Here is a 19,136-nt window from a genome sequence, read left to right as displayed (position 1 = left end):
TATATATATATATATATATATATATATATATATATATATATATATATATATATATATATATATATATATAGCGGGCAACTATTACTAAGCTGAACTCGTGGTCAAACCATTCAATATTTGATAACAATAAACTTTTCATTTACTGTACAGTTGTCTTTAAAATGTCTGCATATTCCAGATTGAAGTATAAGACACAAGTAAAATACCAAAAGATTTTCCACAGAAGAAATTAGACCATGTTGCTAGCGTTAATAAGAGGTAAGAGAATTGAGTTGAAAAACATGGTAGCAGCCCTTTAAGACTGCAATGAACAGGTTCATAAATAATGTCATCATACAAAGTCCAGTATACTTACTAAACGCCAATCTGTATGTAGTTTTGTTTGAGAGTGGAATTGGCTACTGCAGTGTCTACAGTAACATCAGTGACATGACTTCCCTTGGAGTAGCTGTTGACAGGTTGTAAACTCGTGGTACTGCAGAATCCCCCACAGCCCCCTTTGCCTGCAAAATAGCCAAACAAGAAATGTCACATAATGCCTTCAGCTATCCATCACAAATTTTCTTAAAATGAAAAAGCTTCATTACCAATCATTAAATCATTAAAATGGATGATCCAGCTCTCATCCCAAAACATCTTCTGCTTCTGATATTGAAGCCACTGAAATGAGAGATATGCAACTATATTATTTTACAAATATAATATATAGGGTGCAATGTTACCAAGTGATTTAATGTGTGTAGGTGTGTTCATTTTGGATACAAAACGGACTAGTTCACCAAATATGTTAAATCATACTAATATTATATAAATCATCACAGTAGCAATCATTGCAGCATAAAATGAAGAAATATTGAATCTACTGACATACCACAATGGTTAGTATGAAGCCACCACAGAAAAGAGCTACGGGAAGTCCAATCGCAATTTTGATAGTTAGTGGCATGGGGCAGGTGCCGCAGTCTGCTGGACATTTTAAACACCCTTCCTCAGGCTCGCAGATATCATCGCCACACACTAATATGTACAGTAGACAAAATACAGCGTTGGAAACACCAATAGATTTTCATAGGAGCAACATTTGAAACCTTTTTAATCCAAAAAGTTCTTAGCACTATGAGAAACAAACATCAAAAAATTAATTTAGTAGTTGCCAATTAATTTAATTTTTTCTCCCAATTTAAATTTATTTTTAGGCCGAGGTCACTGCTACCACCCCTGTGCTGACTTGGGAGGGGCGAAGATGAACACACGTTGTCCTCCGAAGCGTATGCCGTCAGCTGCCCGCTTCTTGACACACTGCAGGCTCACCATGCAGCCACCCACAGCTACAGCATTGCAGGACAACACTGCTCTTGGCAGTTTACAGGCATGCCCGCAGATGTTTGGCCAGACCACAGGGGTCGCTGGTGCGCAGTGAGCTGAGCACACCCTGGCCGACCTAGAGCCCAGCCCCCCCCCGTGTGGTGTAAGGCCAATTGTGCGCTGCCTCCTGGGAGCTCCCGTCCAAGGTCAGCTATGGAATATCCTGGACTCAAACCAGCGACGTCCAAGCTATAGGGGCGCATCCTGCACTCCATGCGGAGCGCCTTTACTGGATGCACCATTCTTCTGATTTTTCTTAGTTACACATACATTTAAAAAAATGTTGACCTGCTGAAATCTTGCTTTTTATTCCTTAGTGTTGCCACAAAACCAAGACGTATTCTATAATTATTTGCCAAACTCCATTTTACAAAGATTACAAACATAAAATAAATTGCAAAGCAACAGCAAGTATGATTGTTATTAAAAAACACTATAAAAAAAAATGCTCTATAAGTGTCGAACCATCAGCAGTGTACAGGATTGAATAAATACTTTTCCAGGCTTACAAAGCTACCCTGGCATGTTGCTAAATTGCAGTTCTTGTACAATTGATTTTATTTCTAAAGTCTTAAAGGCATGAACAGAGGTTGGTCATTGTGATCAATGCAGAGCTTCACATGTGCTGAAATTGTTGATTTACAGTAAATCAGTGCTCTTCATTGGTTCAGTTTTTTTTTTCACAATTAGTTTTTTTATGATTAAAGCTGATAACCTTGTGCACTGAGAACCGATGTCTTGGCTTCTAACGCAGCGTGCATCTTTCCGATTTTAATGTGTGCAATCATTGAAGTAACTCCAAGATGGGCCAATACCACCTGCAAAAAACAATAACAACTCTGAATTATGCGATGGGGGGAGGTACATTGTTTTTTGCTCAGGAACCACTTTGTCACACAAACTATCATACTTTACCTTGCTCCATACCACAATTTTGACATGGTTCTGCTTTAACATTACTAGAGTGTAATGTATGTACTGTTGGGTAGGTTTTTACTAATGAACATTGTAAAAAAACACCCTTGAAGCAAAGAAAAACAAGCAGGTGTTATAAAGAAACAACCCCAGAGACTGCTTAATTCATGTTCATGTTGTCCCCACTCATGATGTAGTAGAGGTACTCCAATCTGTGCTGGCATTTCCTTTGAGTACATGATATCTTCCCACAATGCAACACCTGAAGAGTACTGTTGGGTACCATAACAAGAACTACAGTGACTCATTGAGGACATGACAACAAATGTGTAATGTCGGGAACCTGAGATAAATTGTCTTGTCATCTCGAAATAACGGTTAAAATGTCGAGATCGTGAGATTTATTTTTTGATCTTGTCTAATACATTTCAATTAAAAATGTTTTCCACTGTACTTAATGAGCAATAGTAAGCCCTGAAAATAAAATAAAAGCCCTGATAACCATTGACCATCTATAAAACAAAATGTGAATTTAAAAAATAAAAGGTAAATAAATAAACGCGGAAAGCCTTAAATAAAAGTCACTCAAATCTCATCTCTAAATATTTACAAAAGAACAATTGAGATTCGATATTTAGATATTAGATATTAGGTACATTTTTAAACTTCTATGACTTTTCAACTATAAGTCTTTCTCAATGTCTTCAATGTATGTTGGACAGAAAAAAAAAACTGCTTTACATTAGGATTTAAGTATTAATGTTTAAAATAAAATAGCCTTCTCATTACACAGTGGACTGCTGTGCCTAGTAGAAATCACTGTGGGTTTAGCGTAAAAAATCATCTGAGAAGCTCTGCTGTACAGTAAAATAGAGTTTTTCCTCAACTATTTTTTTTTGGTTAGGGTTGTTTACAAAATGTACAAAACTTAAGTATGGTAACTACAATTGCAACCTTTTGATGTTGTATTTAGATAAAGCATATAAACATTTGCATGCACAGGACTGGTGTCCAAAGGGGTCACAGTAGGATATATTTCCAGTGACTGGGAAAGCCCAGGGAGAGAAATTAAATCTATTCTTAAGGAACATGTAATTAGGGTATAACCAAAGTCTGTAGGTAAGGTAACCGAAATAACAATGAGGGCTTAGCACAGGGTTTAGAAAGTCACATTAACTCAGGAGACCTTCTAACATATTAACTCCTGCCAGTAAATTAAGCTACAGTAGTGATGTGACCACTAGCTCAGGGGACATTTGAGTAATAGTATCAGTTTGGACCTGTTCTCATTCGTGGTATAGCAATGAATGGTTGTGAATTTTAATAATGCCATGGCTGTGGAATCATGAGCCAAGCTGTAAAAGGTTAATCACGGTATAGGAGGGTTGACCATATTCATAGTGACTGAACCAAAAAAAAAAAAGAAAAACATGGATCAGTTCAGTTGTTGATTATTGTCTGGGAAACTTCATAGAACCCTGCTAAAACTCCAGACGTGCTGCTGATATGTTCATTCCCCCAGTGGCAGCTGAGCTCTTACCTTAGCCGTCCAGTTTAGTTGAGACATTTTGCCAGCTTGCGATAAAGTGTGTGTGACGATTTTACCATCGTCTGGGATCCAAGGACCGCAAATGCCACCCTCCTTCTGCAAAATTATAGATTAACGAAAGGGACAATAAACAGCATTGTCCATGGTGGTAATACTTCTGGTTTCCCTGCCAGAGCTAATAGTAGCATACATTTCCACAATTATGTGGGATTTGTTGGAGGCAAAAAATACTCTTACCAAAATTCAAATGTTTGACTGCTGTAGCTAAATAATTATACATACAATGCTTACTATGCGTGTCTAATTATTTACAGCTGCTGAATATTGAGGCAATAATCTAATACACATATAGAGCAAGGCTTGTGACAAGCTCATTAAAGCAAAGTTGTAATTGAAGGCCATTACAACGTAAAAGCACCAACCATGAATGCTAGTGGGCAGGAATGGATGTTGGCATGATAAACACAGCAGTTGTCCTCATCGGCATCCTTCCAGTTCTCTGGGCATTCATTCTCATTACAGAACCACTTGGCACTAGCTGCGTCGCTGTGAAAGAAACACAGTAAAGTCATTCTTACAAGTCTAGTTCATGTTTCTGCTGGCCCTTTTGGTGGCGCTCTGAGAGCATATGTTGTAATTGAAATTGACACGCAATTCAGAGAATAGTCTTAGCCGCATCATCTTTAAACAGCGTGTTCTGGCTTGAATAAGTCATTGTGTGATGTGCCATTTATCATTTTAAATAGTATTTGCTTTATTAATAACGTGTACGCACATGTAAAAGGGTGAAACTCTTGCAAATATTGTATATTTGTAATCTCCCTTTCAGTTTATATCTCTCCATCGTATTCATTTTAAAGGTATACACATTAAAAATGTTCACTACATATGCAGAATGTGTTTTTTAAAACTTATTAAGTTGAAACATTAGCTCTTTCTTGTAAATGTTATATTTCATTTTTTAATATTAATAGATAATTATCATCTGTTTATTTAGCAGACATCTTTATGTCTGAGGTGATTTACAGAGATGAGGGTGTGTGAACTGTGCATCAGCTGCAGAGTCACTTACAAGTGCTTCTCACCTGGTAGGCAGAACACAAGAAGGTTAAGTGACTTGCTCAAGATCACACAATGAGTCAGTAGCTGAGTGAGGCCTTGAACCAGGGACCTCCTGGTTACAAGCGCTTCTCTTTAACCACTGGACCACACAGCCTCCTAACATAAGTAATTCAACTAATAGTAAATGAAGAGTATAAAAATACATAAATAAACTCGTCCTATATAAATACAAGAAATAATATAATTACTAAAAACAGCAGTTTTCAATGTAAACAATATATTCAGTTAATAAATAGTTTAACTTTAGTAATATTCACAGGAATATGCCAGTTTGGTTCAGAGACAACTCTTCTGATGTAACCTTATTTGCTAACATTTGCTTACCTAAACTGGAGGATTGCATTTTTCACTGCATAGTCGTAGAAGGAATCAGAGGCGGTAACAGTGTAGGTGACATTGAACTCCTCCCCGCTTATAACTTTCTCAGGAGGACGCTTGACCCAAGACATCTCAAGTCCTGTAGGATAGGAAAAAAATTGTGACAAATAGGACCTGGAGGTATATTTAAGGGTGGGTAGATCGACAAAGGAGTTTAGGTCACTGAGTAATTTAAAAATGCCGAGGTCAGATTATCCAAATGAGTGAGATTTGGGAATATTCTAATAAAACGCACCTTCTTTTTGGAGTGAGGCTGCTCAAATTCAGGCTAAACATTCCTATAAATAATGAACCTCACTCTTTATTGGTGAGACCAAATTTGAAATATTTGTTCAATGTCAGGATATGGAACCAACTGGCAGTATAGTTTTTGAAAAATCCAGTATTTGCCCCCTTTGAATTATGTGCTCACAGTGCAGATTTAAAAAGCTTTATTTGAACTTTTTATCTTACTAACACCCTTCAAAAGTTTACCATACTAAAAGCATAGCAAAGTGTAATAAAGGGGTACATATTGCAAAGAATACTGAGGTATGGTAACACATACTATAAACATGGTAAACCAGACTAAACTATGGTAAATGAACAGTATAAATATGGGAAAGGCAAAGGGTATGGGACAGAGGGAATGACAAAAGGACAGTAGTAGTAAATGATAGTAACATATTTATAAACTAATAAACAAACAGACCCAGCTAACATTCTCCAAATTATCACATCCATACATCTATAAACTCCAAATTTTCAAATCCTTTTAATGCTGCTAAAGTAGAAACGTTTTATCATACCTTTTATGTTAATTCATGTATATTAACCAACTGTTAACACAAAACAATTTGTTAACGTGTCAGTGTGACCTTAACTTGGTTTGAACTTACCTCCACAATCAATCATATTGTACTCATTAGGCTTGATACTTGGCCAGCAATCATATTCTGTGTTATCCAAATCATGCCAGCAATCAGCAGTCTAGGAGACATGAGAGGAGACAGGTGATAAAGTACTGGCACTGGTAATAGTGAAGGGTGCTTTTGCTGGATGTGCATACTATTTCAATGAAAAAACATTCATGTAATCATTTGTTAATTGATTGAACAAAAACTTGGCTCCACATCTCCACAGTTTGCTACCACAAAATCAACTGCCATAATTGTGGTTTATTTGTCACCCTCCTTGTGTGTACGTCCTTCAAAGTTAATACTCAAAAGAGGTTTACTGGCACAAATTAGTCCGGAGCCATTAAAATATAAGTGAAAAAAAATTGGTGAAAAATAAAATAATGATATTTGGGTTCATCCTCCAGCCAGGTGCTGTTGGGTCCTATTGATTGTATATGGACCTGTGGGAGTGGAGGAAACAGGGGCTAGTTTCTGAACTGTGTAGAATGGGAACAGTTCTAAATTGATTAAATGAAGATACAAACCCATTGTGAAATGAAGTACTTAGAGAGGGGAAGGGGGGACATTCTTGCAGGTTGTGTACAACAATGATGAGGTTGGATTCTACCAGCTTACTGTAAGCTTATTTTAGTACAGTACCAAAGAACATATCGGTCTGAAGATATTTGAAGTGGCGTAAGTTGATCAACTCTAAATGAATGTTGTATAACTGATTGCATGATGCAGCAGCTGTTTTCTTATTCCAGACTCACAGAGCACAGAGGGGTAGATGTACTAAAGTGTTGCTGCTGTCACAATAGTTGTAAACAAGTCAGAAGTCTAGGGTGAAATGTACTAAACAAGTACAAACTGACTTTTTAAGGAATGCTGTGCAACAGTAGTTTTTCCTTGTGGTTCAGTCTAGATGAATATGTAATTATGGGAATTCCTGCATGAATTTGCAAAAATGAGGAGGAGATGAGTGTTCTTAAATATTATAATGAGATGTACTAAAGCTGCCGGCAATTGCGACACTTACAATTGCATCAATTTGTTAAGAACTTTGAAAGCATGTTTTAAATAGTCGCAATTAGCAAATCTTTAAAAGGCAGTATGATAAACACTATCCCCTAACCATGGCAGCCACACCATTCTTGAGCTGCTGTCTGATTTAAAAGTTGACCTGGAGTCTGTCACGCAGAGAAGCCATGGTCAAACTATTGTCCACCCTGCATTATCTTTACTCTGGGTCCTTTCAGTGGACTGTGGCAGCTGTTTGTGGCATTTCCTAGTCCACTTTTTCTTGTGCATTGCCAGTTGTGCTCAATACATTTTTGTGGCAAACACCCAAATACCTATTTTTCCCTAAAAGCAGGGTGTACTTACAAGCCTTGAAAACAAATTTCAATGACATTTCTCTTTTCCCCAATGTGTTGGGAGCAGTAGACTGCACACATGTGCCACTAACCCCTCCAGCTCATTCTGAACATCTCTATAGGAATAGGAAACACACCCATTACATTAATGCGCAGGTGGTTTGTAATTGTGCACAGTTTAGCACTGCACCCCTGACTAACTTAAATAAAAACTGACAGTAAACATTTGGCTTATAGGCTTCTCATGATAATACAGATTTGTAGTATAATGCTAAATGTGTTACTGGTCCCTTGAAATTCGTATTAACGAGAATTGACTGTAAGTATCATAACTTGTCAATGATGCACCATGCTCTATTTTGTGTATTGTCTAGGCTACTAAGTAGGCCAAGTTAATAATAATAATAATAATAATAATAATAATAATAATAATAATAATAATAATAATAATAATAATAATAATAATAAAAAAAAAAATGCTAAAATCATTTAGTTTCAATTTTAAATAATCTTTTTTTTGCATTGTACACCAATATGCACAATGCAGCAGCATGGAATATTTTGTCAGAAGTCCTGACAAGTCCTACAGGCTAAAGTAAAAAGAAAGTACTACTGTACTGTATTCTGTATCGGCCTACTGTACAGATTTACATTTTAACGTAATGTAATGTGTAGCCTACCCAAAACACATTAGTGTTATTTCTGCGCAATGATTTATACATTTAAAATACATTGAGCACTATATGTGAGTGCAATTTATATGTATTTTTTTTAAACCCGACACCTCCTTATGTCGGACAAATATGTTTGATTTAGCAAAGGGCTACTTGATTATGAAAAGCTTTTTGATATAAACACATTTTCTGGAGGTGAGTGCCTCACTATAGAATCTGATGGGATTAAACTGCCTTTCATCATTTATTCCAAAAAATGTCACATGGCTCTTGCAATGCTAGAGATCTCGCGAAGATGATGCAATAAATATTTAACTTGGTATAATGCGGTTCTCTTCGTTAACATATTTTCTCTTAGTGCATACGACAAAATGTATAGTTTGCGAATTGTCGCAACGAAAATGCTAATTGCGGTATGTTTGCGCTGCGACTGGTCCATCTTAGTACATCTACCCCAGAGTCTACAAAAACTTCCCATATCTACTGATCACAACCCCTGCATGCACTGGCTTACTGTCCCTTGCTAGTCAAAACACATTCTTTCTCATTATTGTTGCTATGTCAACAGAAGCTGGAGGTCTTTAAATGTTTACAAAGCAAAACGCATCAAATTCAAGCAGCCATAGTAGAACGCTTTTTTTTTTCCATTTCAATTTCACTTCTATTTTCATTAAGAACATAAGAACATAAGAAAGTTTACAAACGAGAGGAGGCCATTCGGCCCATCTTGCTCGTTTGGTTGTTAGTAGCTTATTGATCCCAAAATCTCATCAAGCAGCTTCTTGAAGGATCCCAGGGTGTCAGCTTCAACAACATTACTGGGGAGTTGATTCCAGACCCTCACAATTCTCTGTGTAAAAAAGTGTCTCCTATTTTCTGTTCTGAATGCCCCTTTTTCTAAACTCCATTTGTGACCCCACTCCATTGATTCGTTTAAAAATCAGTTGCTGATTTCTTCATTTGTATCCAATATTCAAATATTTTAGCTTATGAAGTGCACTTGAATTCATATCATACAGGGTTTTATTTTTTATTATTATTATTATGATGCATGGTGAACAATAATTTTCCTATAAACTTCAGTGTTTTAGTCTTGTTATGCAGATTTCTGGCACGAAAACTGTGTATAATAAAATTAGATGGAGGCACAAGACCTGCGTATAATAAGGTTGATTATAAAACTGCTAACCTCGGTTTTTAAAAAACAAACTGTACCACCAGTACACAAACACAGCAAAGCACTGTCAAAACCAAAACAAGCAACAATTATTATTGTTATTATTAGTTTTACTGTTAAGTAATAGCAGACTGCCACCTTCATTTTGAAACTTGTTAAAAAGGGACATGGATTTGGATCACACTTTTAGAAAACTGTAACAAGCTTTGTCCTTCTGAAGAGAGGGGATTAGAGGGTGGTCATATTTCCATTCTTTTTTAAGGAAAGTCGCAGCAGTATGCACGTGTTTTTGACAACAGCATGAGGTATGTTCCAGTAGAATTCAATTTTACTATATATGGGCTACATGTTTCCAGATTTGTAATAAAGCAAACTAAAAGACTAACACAATTATCTAATCCATAACTCTTAGCATGGAACAAGGATGATAAATAACATGTTGTAGAAAACTTCTCTTGCTGATCAGTACTTGTGATATGAAAGATCAAATACATCTATCTTTTTGGTGTTCAGCTGATGCAAAACATACATTAACATAAATTATCTTATTAATTGGTCAATACCGATATAACTAATAACACTAATACTAATATAAACACAACTACTGCTACTGCTGCTGCTGCTAATAATAACACAAATAAAATGTTGTGTTTTTCCACCCATACTCTAATAAACTATAATGTCATTAAAGAGACAACTAGAATATAGAATAACTTACCAGAATAAAACCAAAAAAGACTGCTTTCCAAAGGGCCATGTGCTCCCTGAAAGTCCTGTGTTTATTCAGTCTTTGTGTGGCGCACACAGTGTGCCAGGTACAATAGTGCTTCCAGCCTTCAAGCCTGACTCTATCAGATGCCCTAATTGTTCAATGAGTCCAATAGCCCTCAGTGTGGAGCTGCTGATCAGAGCAATGGCTATTCTCTAGTGCGTTCCATCTGGAGTTTGAGGACATGCATACACACACACACACACACACACACACACACACTCAAATCAATCTTGTTGATTTAGACTCAAATATTAGCTTTAAGTGCCCGCTCTTCAATAGGCAATTACTTTATATGCACTCAATGCTACATAACTGTCAAGAACAATCAGTTGAAACACGTCATTATTTTCAATTAAACAATCCAAGCAAATCATGTACTTGTTTTTCTTTATTTTTTTTTAAAAGTGCGTGTTTTTTTTGTCTTTTCCTGTTTTGATTCAATGTTGATTCATTTTGCTTTTTTTTCCTGATACCTGAAGCTGAATAACTACAGTATTTTACAAATGCATTTGTTAAAGTTGCTTTACATATACCACTCACTTGACATACATTTTGAAAAAAAACATGGCATCCATTTTGAATACAAAAATTAAAACAATCCTGTAGTAACGCTTTTTAAATCTGAAGAGCTGATTGGGTTGTCAATGAATGTTTCTATAAGGCAAATACTGGAGGTAGTAAAGAAATAATGAATAGCAATTTTACAAAAACGTGACTTCCAGTCGCAGGCAGAAGTGAACATTATTTCAAACACCTGTTGAAGAGCAACATTTTGGCAACACAGCAGATGATGGTCAAGACAAAGGATTCGTGTTTGATTCATGTTTCAGAAAAGCGTAGGAAAACTACAACAAAGGAAATGGTTACAGAACAGTATCAAAGAAATATGGAACACCAAAATCCACAATCAGAGTCCAGAGGAAATTACGAGTACAGCAGGCAGGCGAAAAAGCCAAGATTAAAAGCCACGAAAGATTTTGGCATAATAGTGCACAAAAGAACTGTACAAAGAACACAGAAGAGTTTTATGTACATAGATTCCACTGAAAACTACTTTTAAAATTCAGAAAACAAACCGTCTAAAATTTGCTAGGAATCTGAAGCATTCTTTGACAACATTCTCTGGTCCAATGAGACTAAAATATAAATTTTCACTAAAAAAGGGAAAGCCTTCAATGAAGAAAGCTTTGTACCTACAGGTAAACATGGAGGTGGTTTGATCATGATATGGGGGTGTTTTAGCAGTTCAGGGAGTGGAGACATTCATGTAATTGAAGATTGAATGAATGCAGCCATGTATCAAAACATTCTACAAAATACAATAATATCATCATATTACTTAATGCTTGTCCTTAATGTGTTACCTTGAATTATGGTATAGTAAGCTAGGGTGCCAATACTTTTGTCAGCAACTGTATATCGTTAACCTTTGTATAAAGTCAGGTTGCAGACTGGATTGTAGACTTCAGATGGAACCAGAGGCATACCCTTTCTGATATTGGAAAGAGATTAAATTCAGTTTTACTCACTGTTTTTGTGATGCACTTGGAAGAGTAACATTAGTTGGTCCGTAAATGGACTGAAGTAAATCTAGAGTCCTCTGTGGTGCAAAGTTAGTCATGTAATCAGGAGTTTGCAGATTCAAATCCCGCTTGGGCCCAGTTGCTGATCTTGGCCAGGGGCCCTGGGAGGGCTACATTGGCCTTTGCACACATACAGTACAGGATGAGAGGCATACCTGCTGAGGATGGATCCCTTACACAGCCACAGCGACCCTTGCTGGATTGGAGCAGACATGGCTAGGTTTTAGTTGCTTTACTTATACACCTTTCACACAGATGAGTTATGACAGCTCAAAACCGGCACTGATGCGGCATTTTGGTCTGTGTGAATTGCCTATACCACCACAGAGCTGTCATAGCGGTGGTTCAGATGGCACTGAACCATCTTAACTCCTGTCTGAAATGCTATGACAGCAATGAAGTGCTATAGTGGGTGTGGGTTGAAAGTCAACATCCCACATGACTGTATACCGGACCTGTTGGGTATTTTTGTCATTGGTGTTACAAGCGTCATTTCTGTCCAAAGACAATGGCTGGTCAAGAATGTTGTAATTGGAGTCTAGAATAAGTTGAAGAATTGTTAACTTTACCATCTGACAAGGAGGTGAATTCACAAACAGAAGAGACGGTGTGTGATGTTGTATTTTATCGCCGTTGCCATGAAAACGATTTGTTGACTGACGGGTTGGGAAGTTGTACTCACATGATCCCTTTTGCTGTGCAATAAAAGTCTCTGAGACGGCTCACGAACAGCATTTGTGTGTGAAAGGGGCTCTAGGCAAGTAATCAGCTAATCTGAAAGGCATCAAGGAATTCATAACAGGATATACTGTAATAATGTTCCTATGTCCTGTTTGTTATTATTATACTGTAAATGTCAGTTCATACACTGTTTTTCAATTCAGGGATATTTAGGGTTACTCACTTAGCAATCATACACACTGTACAACAGAAGCAGATGTGACCCAGGGGGGTTGTAAGCAAGTCTATGGATGAGAAGTCACTGTAAACGAGAGATCAAGTCAGAAATAAATTTAGGTGTAACAAAAAAAAAAAAAAACAGACTTTTAAAAGTAAGTGAACAGAAACTAGGGGAATATAGTGTGCTAGTCTGATTTGGAATGGGTGTTTGGTTTCTCCAGTGTATATTATATTTAGGGCTTCTGATTTTTGGTTTTAACCGATAAAAAAACGATAAAAAAATGTAAGTGGTGTATAGCCAATAAACACCAGAAGAACTGTGGAAATGGTTAAATTCACATTGACCACCCATTTTAAAAAACAACTACTATAAAGAAAAACACAAAAAAGACTAAATTTCACAGTGCTGCTGGGCAATGTAAGACTTTCCTGATTCGTATCTATCATTGATTCATTCTGAATATTTTAAATCTGCCCCAACTACTGAGTGACAGCACATTCCTACATTTCTATTGGAGACTCAATTTACAAGATTTGAAACGAGATTACAATTAAGAATGGAGGCTTGTTCTTGGATTTTAAACCTGTGTTACAGTTAAGATACGGATGATTTATTTAAAACAGAATTACAAATTGTGGCGAAATGTAAAAAAGTGCCTACACACAAAACCCCATAGGAATGTGCCTGTGACCATAGGGATTTCATTGTGGAAGACAGCAAAGGAAAGACAGTAAGTGTGCAAGTACTGTTGAGTTACTACTATACATATTTTGACAGAAAAAAATGGCCAAGCATTGTCAAAAGTAACTGAAAACAATAACTTCACACATTATATAAAAAGTGAAAGCCCTAAAAAAAAAAAAAAGGTTTACATGAAACTCAAAAATAGCTAAAAATAAGCACCAAAAAATGAAAATAATAAAAATAGAAAAACAGAAGCCCTATTACACATTGTACATTGGATTGCTTAGATACCATTTTTTGCTGTTGTGGTTGAGTTTTGTTTAATGTTACATGTCATATTATTTGTTGGGCTTGTTTTGCATTTCAGTTGCTTAAAGTGTTTGGGGCTATTTTGATGTTTGTTATTTGTTTACTGTGAACTAGGTAGTCTTTTAGGTTGTTTTTCCTCCTGTAGGCCGAGATAATCTTGAATTCAGGTAGGACTGCTGTTTCTAGTTGTTTGATTTGAAAATAAATTTTAATTAGATTTTTTATTTACTGCTAAACTGAAACTTGAGAATTCTGTTATACATGGTATGAACTGGGTTTTTGTATCCATTTCAAAGTCAGTTCTTTTTTTTAATACAGATTCTGTGAGTTGAGTTTTCACTAGATGTGTTTTCAGTGGTAACTTCTTTTGTGTAAAAGTGCACGTGTGTCTGTTTCCTTAAAAAATATTTTGATGTCCAGATTTTTGTAGCTAGGGTTAGCATTACTGATGGAACTAAGTTTACGCTTGAAGGTAGGGTAAGAGTTGTAGGGTTAGGGTTATGGTTAGAGTTAGAGTTAGGGTTAGGGGTATGTTTAGGGTTGGAGCTAGAGCAAGGGTTGGAAGTCAGGTTAGGGTTGGAGGTAGGGTTAGATTTAGGCTTAGGGTAGGATGGTGCAAGAGTTAGAGTTGGAGATACAGTTAGGATTAGGGTTGGAACTAGAGTAAGTGTTGATAATTGGGTTAGCCTTTGAGATGGAGCTAGAGTTATGGTTGGAGGTGTGTTTAGAGTTAGGGTTAGGGTTAGGGTTGGAGCTCAGGTTAAGGTTTAAGATAGGGCTAGAGTTGGAGGTAGGGTTAGCGGTGGAGCTAGGGTTAGGTATATGGTTAGGGTTACGGGTATGGTTAGGGTTTCAACATTTTAATAACGGACAAGTAATTGCACATAATATCCTTAATAACTTACTCCTGAAGGAAGTGTATTTTTACTTCAAGAATAGCTATTAGTAGTTGTCACTGATTGAAGGTTGACAAGCACAATGGAGTTACTTCCTTAGCCCAAAACATACATAATTTAAACTGCCCAGTAATTTCCAGTACTAGACAGCTCAACCCGCTCTGTGAGGTGTTTTGTTCTGTTACCAAACAACTGCTGCTAAATGTAATCAATCCCAACAGAAACAACAGATAGCTCTTCTTTTGAGACGGTTTCTGATAACTGACTCCTTTGGTTTTGAGAAGTGTTTTGTGTAAGGCTTGTGTATTAATTGTTGATACACAACACATGGGTTAAAAAGGTTTTACACAGTATGAAGGTGTGTAGAAGCTGTGTAGAGAAACATAGGCGTGAGAAATGTTGGCTACAACCCAATGTAGGTTTTCTTGGGCATCTACACAAGATGGGGAGGGTGATGCGGTGCATGAGCCCTATAAAGTAGGACATATACATTGTCTTGTTTTAGAAACCTCTCCAGGTGGGTTGGCAGTTGATCACCTTCCAATACAGGCTGAGAGATGTCAATGAAAGGTGAGTTTGAGCACCAAAACCAAGCCTGTTAAAATGTTGTTAGACATGCTTATGTCATCTGTTTTGTTCTGTAATAAAATGTTGTTGCTGCCACCCATTTAGTAATTGTAGTTAAACCAAGGAGTAGCTACAAGGGTGGCAATAGGGTAGGTGGTAGTTTGCAAGTTAAGCAAACACAAGGTTTTGGGTTGTTTTTATTAACTGTATTAACTGGCCAATTGGAGAGTGACAGAATGGAAAAACAATTGAAAAATTGAAGAGGCTTTGACTCATCCATCTAATCAGTCATACATTGATTGATTGATCTATTCAAAACCAAAATAATCATCACTGAATTCAAAAATGTCAGCAGCTGTAACACTAGTGCCATCTAGTGGCACTATGTTTTAAACAAAATACAACTCATAATAATGTATAATATTAAATAACTGGGTCGCAATTGCTGTTTAAGCTCAGCCTGGGTAAGGGAAAACCCTGATACGTGAATGAAATGTTAAGCAAATGATGATAATGATATGATAATTGAACATCAGACCTTTGTAGTCCTTATCGTACGTGTACAGCTCGGAGGCAATCTTGTGCCCCTAGAGACTGGAATTGTGTGCCTGTTAATATCAGGGACACAGGACAATTTTTATACTGTATAGTTAACTGACACAAATCTAACATTACAGAGACATTTTTATTTAATATCATGTTAAACCTATTAAGAAACTGACAGTGATGATTTTCATTGTGGAAACAGGGATAGACTTAATATAGTATGTAGGGGTTTCATTAAGAAGGTCTTGAAGAATTGTTCAAAACGACAAAGCTTTTTTTTTTTTTTTTTAGCAACCACAAAGCCAGATCAAAGCCAAGTTGTTCAAAGGAACAGTTTGAAAGGAAGTGAAACCATTATTGTGCAGTGTTGAAAAACATGTTTTTTATCAAATGAAGATGAAATAGTGGCACATTTATGGCAGGTAATGCAAGGGTTCTGGAGGATGACAGTACCACAAATCCAAAAGGGAAATGTTCTTCTCATTGTTGTCTCATTCACTTCTCTGAGAAATGCTTAAGAATCTTCTTTTCTTCTCATTTGACTCTGATACGTGTCTCAAATGTTTCTCCAAAAACCACAACTGGAGGAAAAAAGGGGAACAAAATGAGACACAATTCAAAAATAGAAATACATTTGAAAGAAACAAGACACCAAATAGAAATACTCATGACACAATTCTAAAATACTCCCCGCTTTAGGAAAATCTGAACATATAATCCACAATATGCAGAAAACGTTAGGTTACTTACCCTAACCCTGGTTCCTTGAAAGAGAAGACGACCACCAATGACATTATGTATGGGATATGCCTGCCCATTGGGTAGGTATCGCTGAGCTCTCTATACCAGAGCTGCCGGTAGGCCCCTTCCTGGGATGATGCACTCGGTCACGCCCACCGAGGGGATAAAATTGTCATCCAAAGAAAGCCGTTTCTTTTTTTCCATCGAACCCGAAGCGACCTGGCGGTTGGTGGTTGTCTTCTCTTTCAGGGAACCAGGGTTACGGTAAGTAACCTAACATTCCCTTTCAATTCGAAGATGACAACCAATGACACTACGTATGGGATAATGTATACCAGAGCCTTCGCGAGGGAGAAGAAATGGCAGCATATGATGTACGCACTAGCATTGTCTAACGCAGAGGTTAGCGGTATGAACTTACCCTTGTGCGAAGGCATGACAGGGTCTACCACTTTAAGGCGGTAGAACCTGGAGAAGGTATGCGGTGTAGCCCATCTTGATGCAGTACAAATATCAGACATCGAGGCACCTCTGAAGAGGGCCCAAGATGTAACCAGCCCCCTAGTGGAGTGTGCGGCTACCCGACCAGGTGGAGGCAAGCCAGCACCATTATATACAGTCAAGATGGTATCCACAATCCAATGTGACAGAGAGGGGCTGTCCTAGGGTCCGTGTCCCGTGACAGACGAAGAGCTGGTCAGATTGACGCAGAGCTCTTGTCCTATGCATTTGAGACAATTGAAGTTGAAGCAAATGGAGGTGGATGGAAGGACTCCAGTTCCACAGACTGATTAACGTGAAAGGCTGTGATCACCTTGGGGAGGAAAGCAGGGTTTGTGCGCAGAGACACCCTGTTGTCATCCTCCAAAATACGCATGCAGGAGCTGTGCACAGACAGTGCCTGTAGCTCACTGACCCGCTTAGAGGAGGTGATAGCCACGAGGAAGGCTGTCTTCATAGACAGGTACTTCAACTCTGGAGTGTATGGGCTCAATGGGGCCTGAGAGCCTCCAAACAATATTAAGGCTCCATTCGGGGAGAACAGTCCTCCAGGAGGGTATAATCGTTGAGTGCCTTTAAGAAACCGGGTAACCAAAAAATGTGAGCTGAATCATTGAATCTACGGGGGCATGGTAAGCAGAGATAGCCGCTAAATACGCATTCAAAGTGGAAGGTGACCTATCAGCATCAAATAGTTCTTGTAGAAACTGTAAGATATGGGGTCATGGCTTCTAGTCAGACACCAAGCCTGTTAATATGTCCACTTATAGGTGTACAAGGACCTAGTGGAGTCTGCCCTAGCACTCTGCAATGTACCCACAACCGCATCTGATAGCCCTAGGGCTAATGAGGGTCAAAAACCAGACTCTCCTGGGCCACCTGGAGGCCACTAGGAGAACTTATGCTTCCTCCAACTCTTTTTTGGGTACAAGAAAATACCTTGAATAGTACCCCTCTCCGTGGGAGGTGGGGTATCCATCTGAAGTAACAAGGCCTGAAGAGGGTCTTTCATTAAACTATTTGTGATGCCTGAAAAGGGAGGCAGTCCCAAGCAGAACTGAAGCATTTAACCATTTTGCATGGTGGTGAACACGCAGGAGTCTGAGGTGCAAGCACGCCAGAACTGCAGATGTTGTGCCGAAAAGGGGGTCTGAGGCTACCAGTCTTCAGAGGCCTGGCTTAAGTTGCTGAGATTGAGGCGAGGCAGTTTGGGGTGGCTGTTTAGGGTGCTGACCCTGAACGCCTCCTGTGATGCAGGTGTATAGACTGGCCACATCCTGCATTCCCTCTGCCTGCCGGTTGGGCCTGGTTGTTTGCTGCTGGTGTGCCCTGTAGGTAATGCCTTAGGACACCCAGCGGAGCTGTAAGGACTGGAACTGTCCTAGTGACAGTCTGTGTCTGAGGAGCTCGTCAGTGGTTCGATCTGCCCCACATGGAAGTGTGGGGAGGGAGCAATGCAGCCACCTGCCGGGACGCCTCGCTTTCCTGTTGGGATCTCTGTAAGATCTCCTCCACGACTGGCTCAAAGGTATGCCCTGGGGATATAGGTGCGTGTGACAGAGAGCGAGAGGATCTGAGCTGCAAATCTCCCTCCCAACTCAAGAGGGCACTAAGCAGAGGTACTTGCATGCCTGTGCTGAGACGAGCCAGCTTGGAGAGAGGTGCGGATAACGAAGTCGGTGACCTTAGTACAGGGCGGAATGACCATATTAGTGGACAAGATTACTGTGATTAGCGGTGCTGCATTAGACAACTGACAGGTGTGCCGAGTTGCACTGATCATGAGGTGGAGTCTCCTGGTATATAAGGGCTGTCATTTTGCAAGTGCGGGGCCTTTGAGGTAACTCTGAACCTGGCCAGCTTTCCGCATGAATGCAAGGGAAATACAATCGATTTGAGAAGCTCTTTTCTGTCAACACGCTAAGCTCAACGCAGAGGTCTTACCGTACGTCTTGAGAAGGAAAAAGAGAAATGGCTTCCTTTGGATGACAGTTTTATCCCCTCGGTGGGTGTATCATCCCAGGAAAGGGCTTATCGGCAGCTATATGCAGCTTATCACAGGATATGTCGTCTTCAGATATATTCAAGTATATTGTGAAATTTTAATTTAAATTGAATAACGCACTCTGGTTCCTGCCTCTTGTCACGTAATACCAGTGCAAAAAGATAGATAGCATTACAAGTCTGCCCTCATTTAGTAAT

The 19,136-nt window shown here is 38.4% G+C and overlaps 1 protein-coding gene across 1 annotated transcript in view; it reads right to left on the bottom strand.

The window, feature by feature from the left end:
- The window catches only part of LOC121330699 (atrial natriuretic peptide receptor 2-like), a 30,632-nt gene extending 11,990 nt beyond the window's left edge, over positions 1–18,642 (bottom strand). The window contains exons 1-10 of the mRNA XM_041277427.1: positions 18,558–18,642; positions 18,399–18,469; positions 6,208–6,298; positions 5,276–5,408; positions 4,252–4,375; positions 3,821–3,925; positions 2,081–2,183; positions 872–1,017; positions 588–660; positions 356–503 (exon numbers count right to left, since the gene is read on the bottom strand). Of these exons, the coding sequence (XP_041133361.1) occupies positions 356–503; positions 588–660; positions 872–1,017; positions 2,081–2,183; positions 3,821–3,925; positions 4,252–4,375; positions 5,276–5,408; positions 6,208–6,298; positions 18,399–18,469; positions 18,558–18,642 (1,079 nt within the window). The remainder of the gene's footprint in view (positions 1–355; positions 504–587; positions 661–871; positions 1,018–2,080; positions 2,184–3,820; positions 3,926–4,251; positions 4,376–5,275; positions 5,409–6,207; positions 6,299–18,398; positions 18,470–18,557) is intronic.
- Between the last annotated feature and the right edge of the window lie 494 nt (positions 18,643–19,136).

Source organism: Polyodon spathula, chromosome 18 (genome assembly GCF_017654505.1).
Source record: "Polyodon spathula isolate WHYD16114869_AA chromosome 18, ASM1765450v1, whole genome shotgun sequence".
NCBI lineage: Eukaryota > Metazoa > Chordata > Actinopteri > Acipenseriformes > Polyodontidae > Polyodon > Polyodon spathula.
Note: the sequence above shows the minus strand (reverse complement) of the source record. Positions and strands in the feature narration are given on the sequence as shown.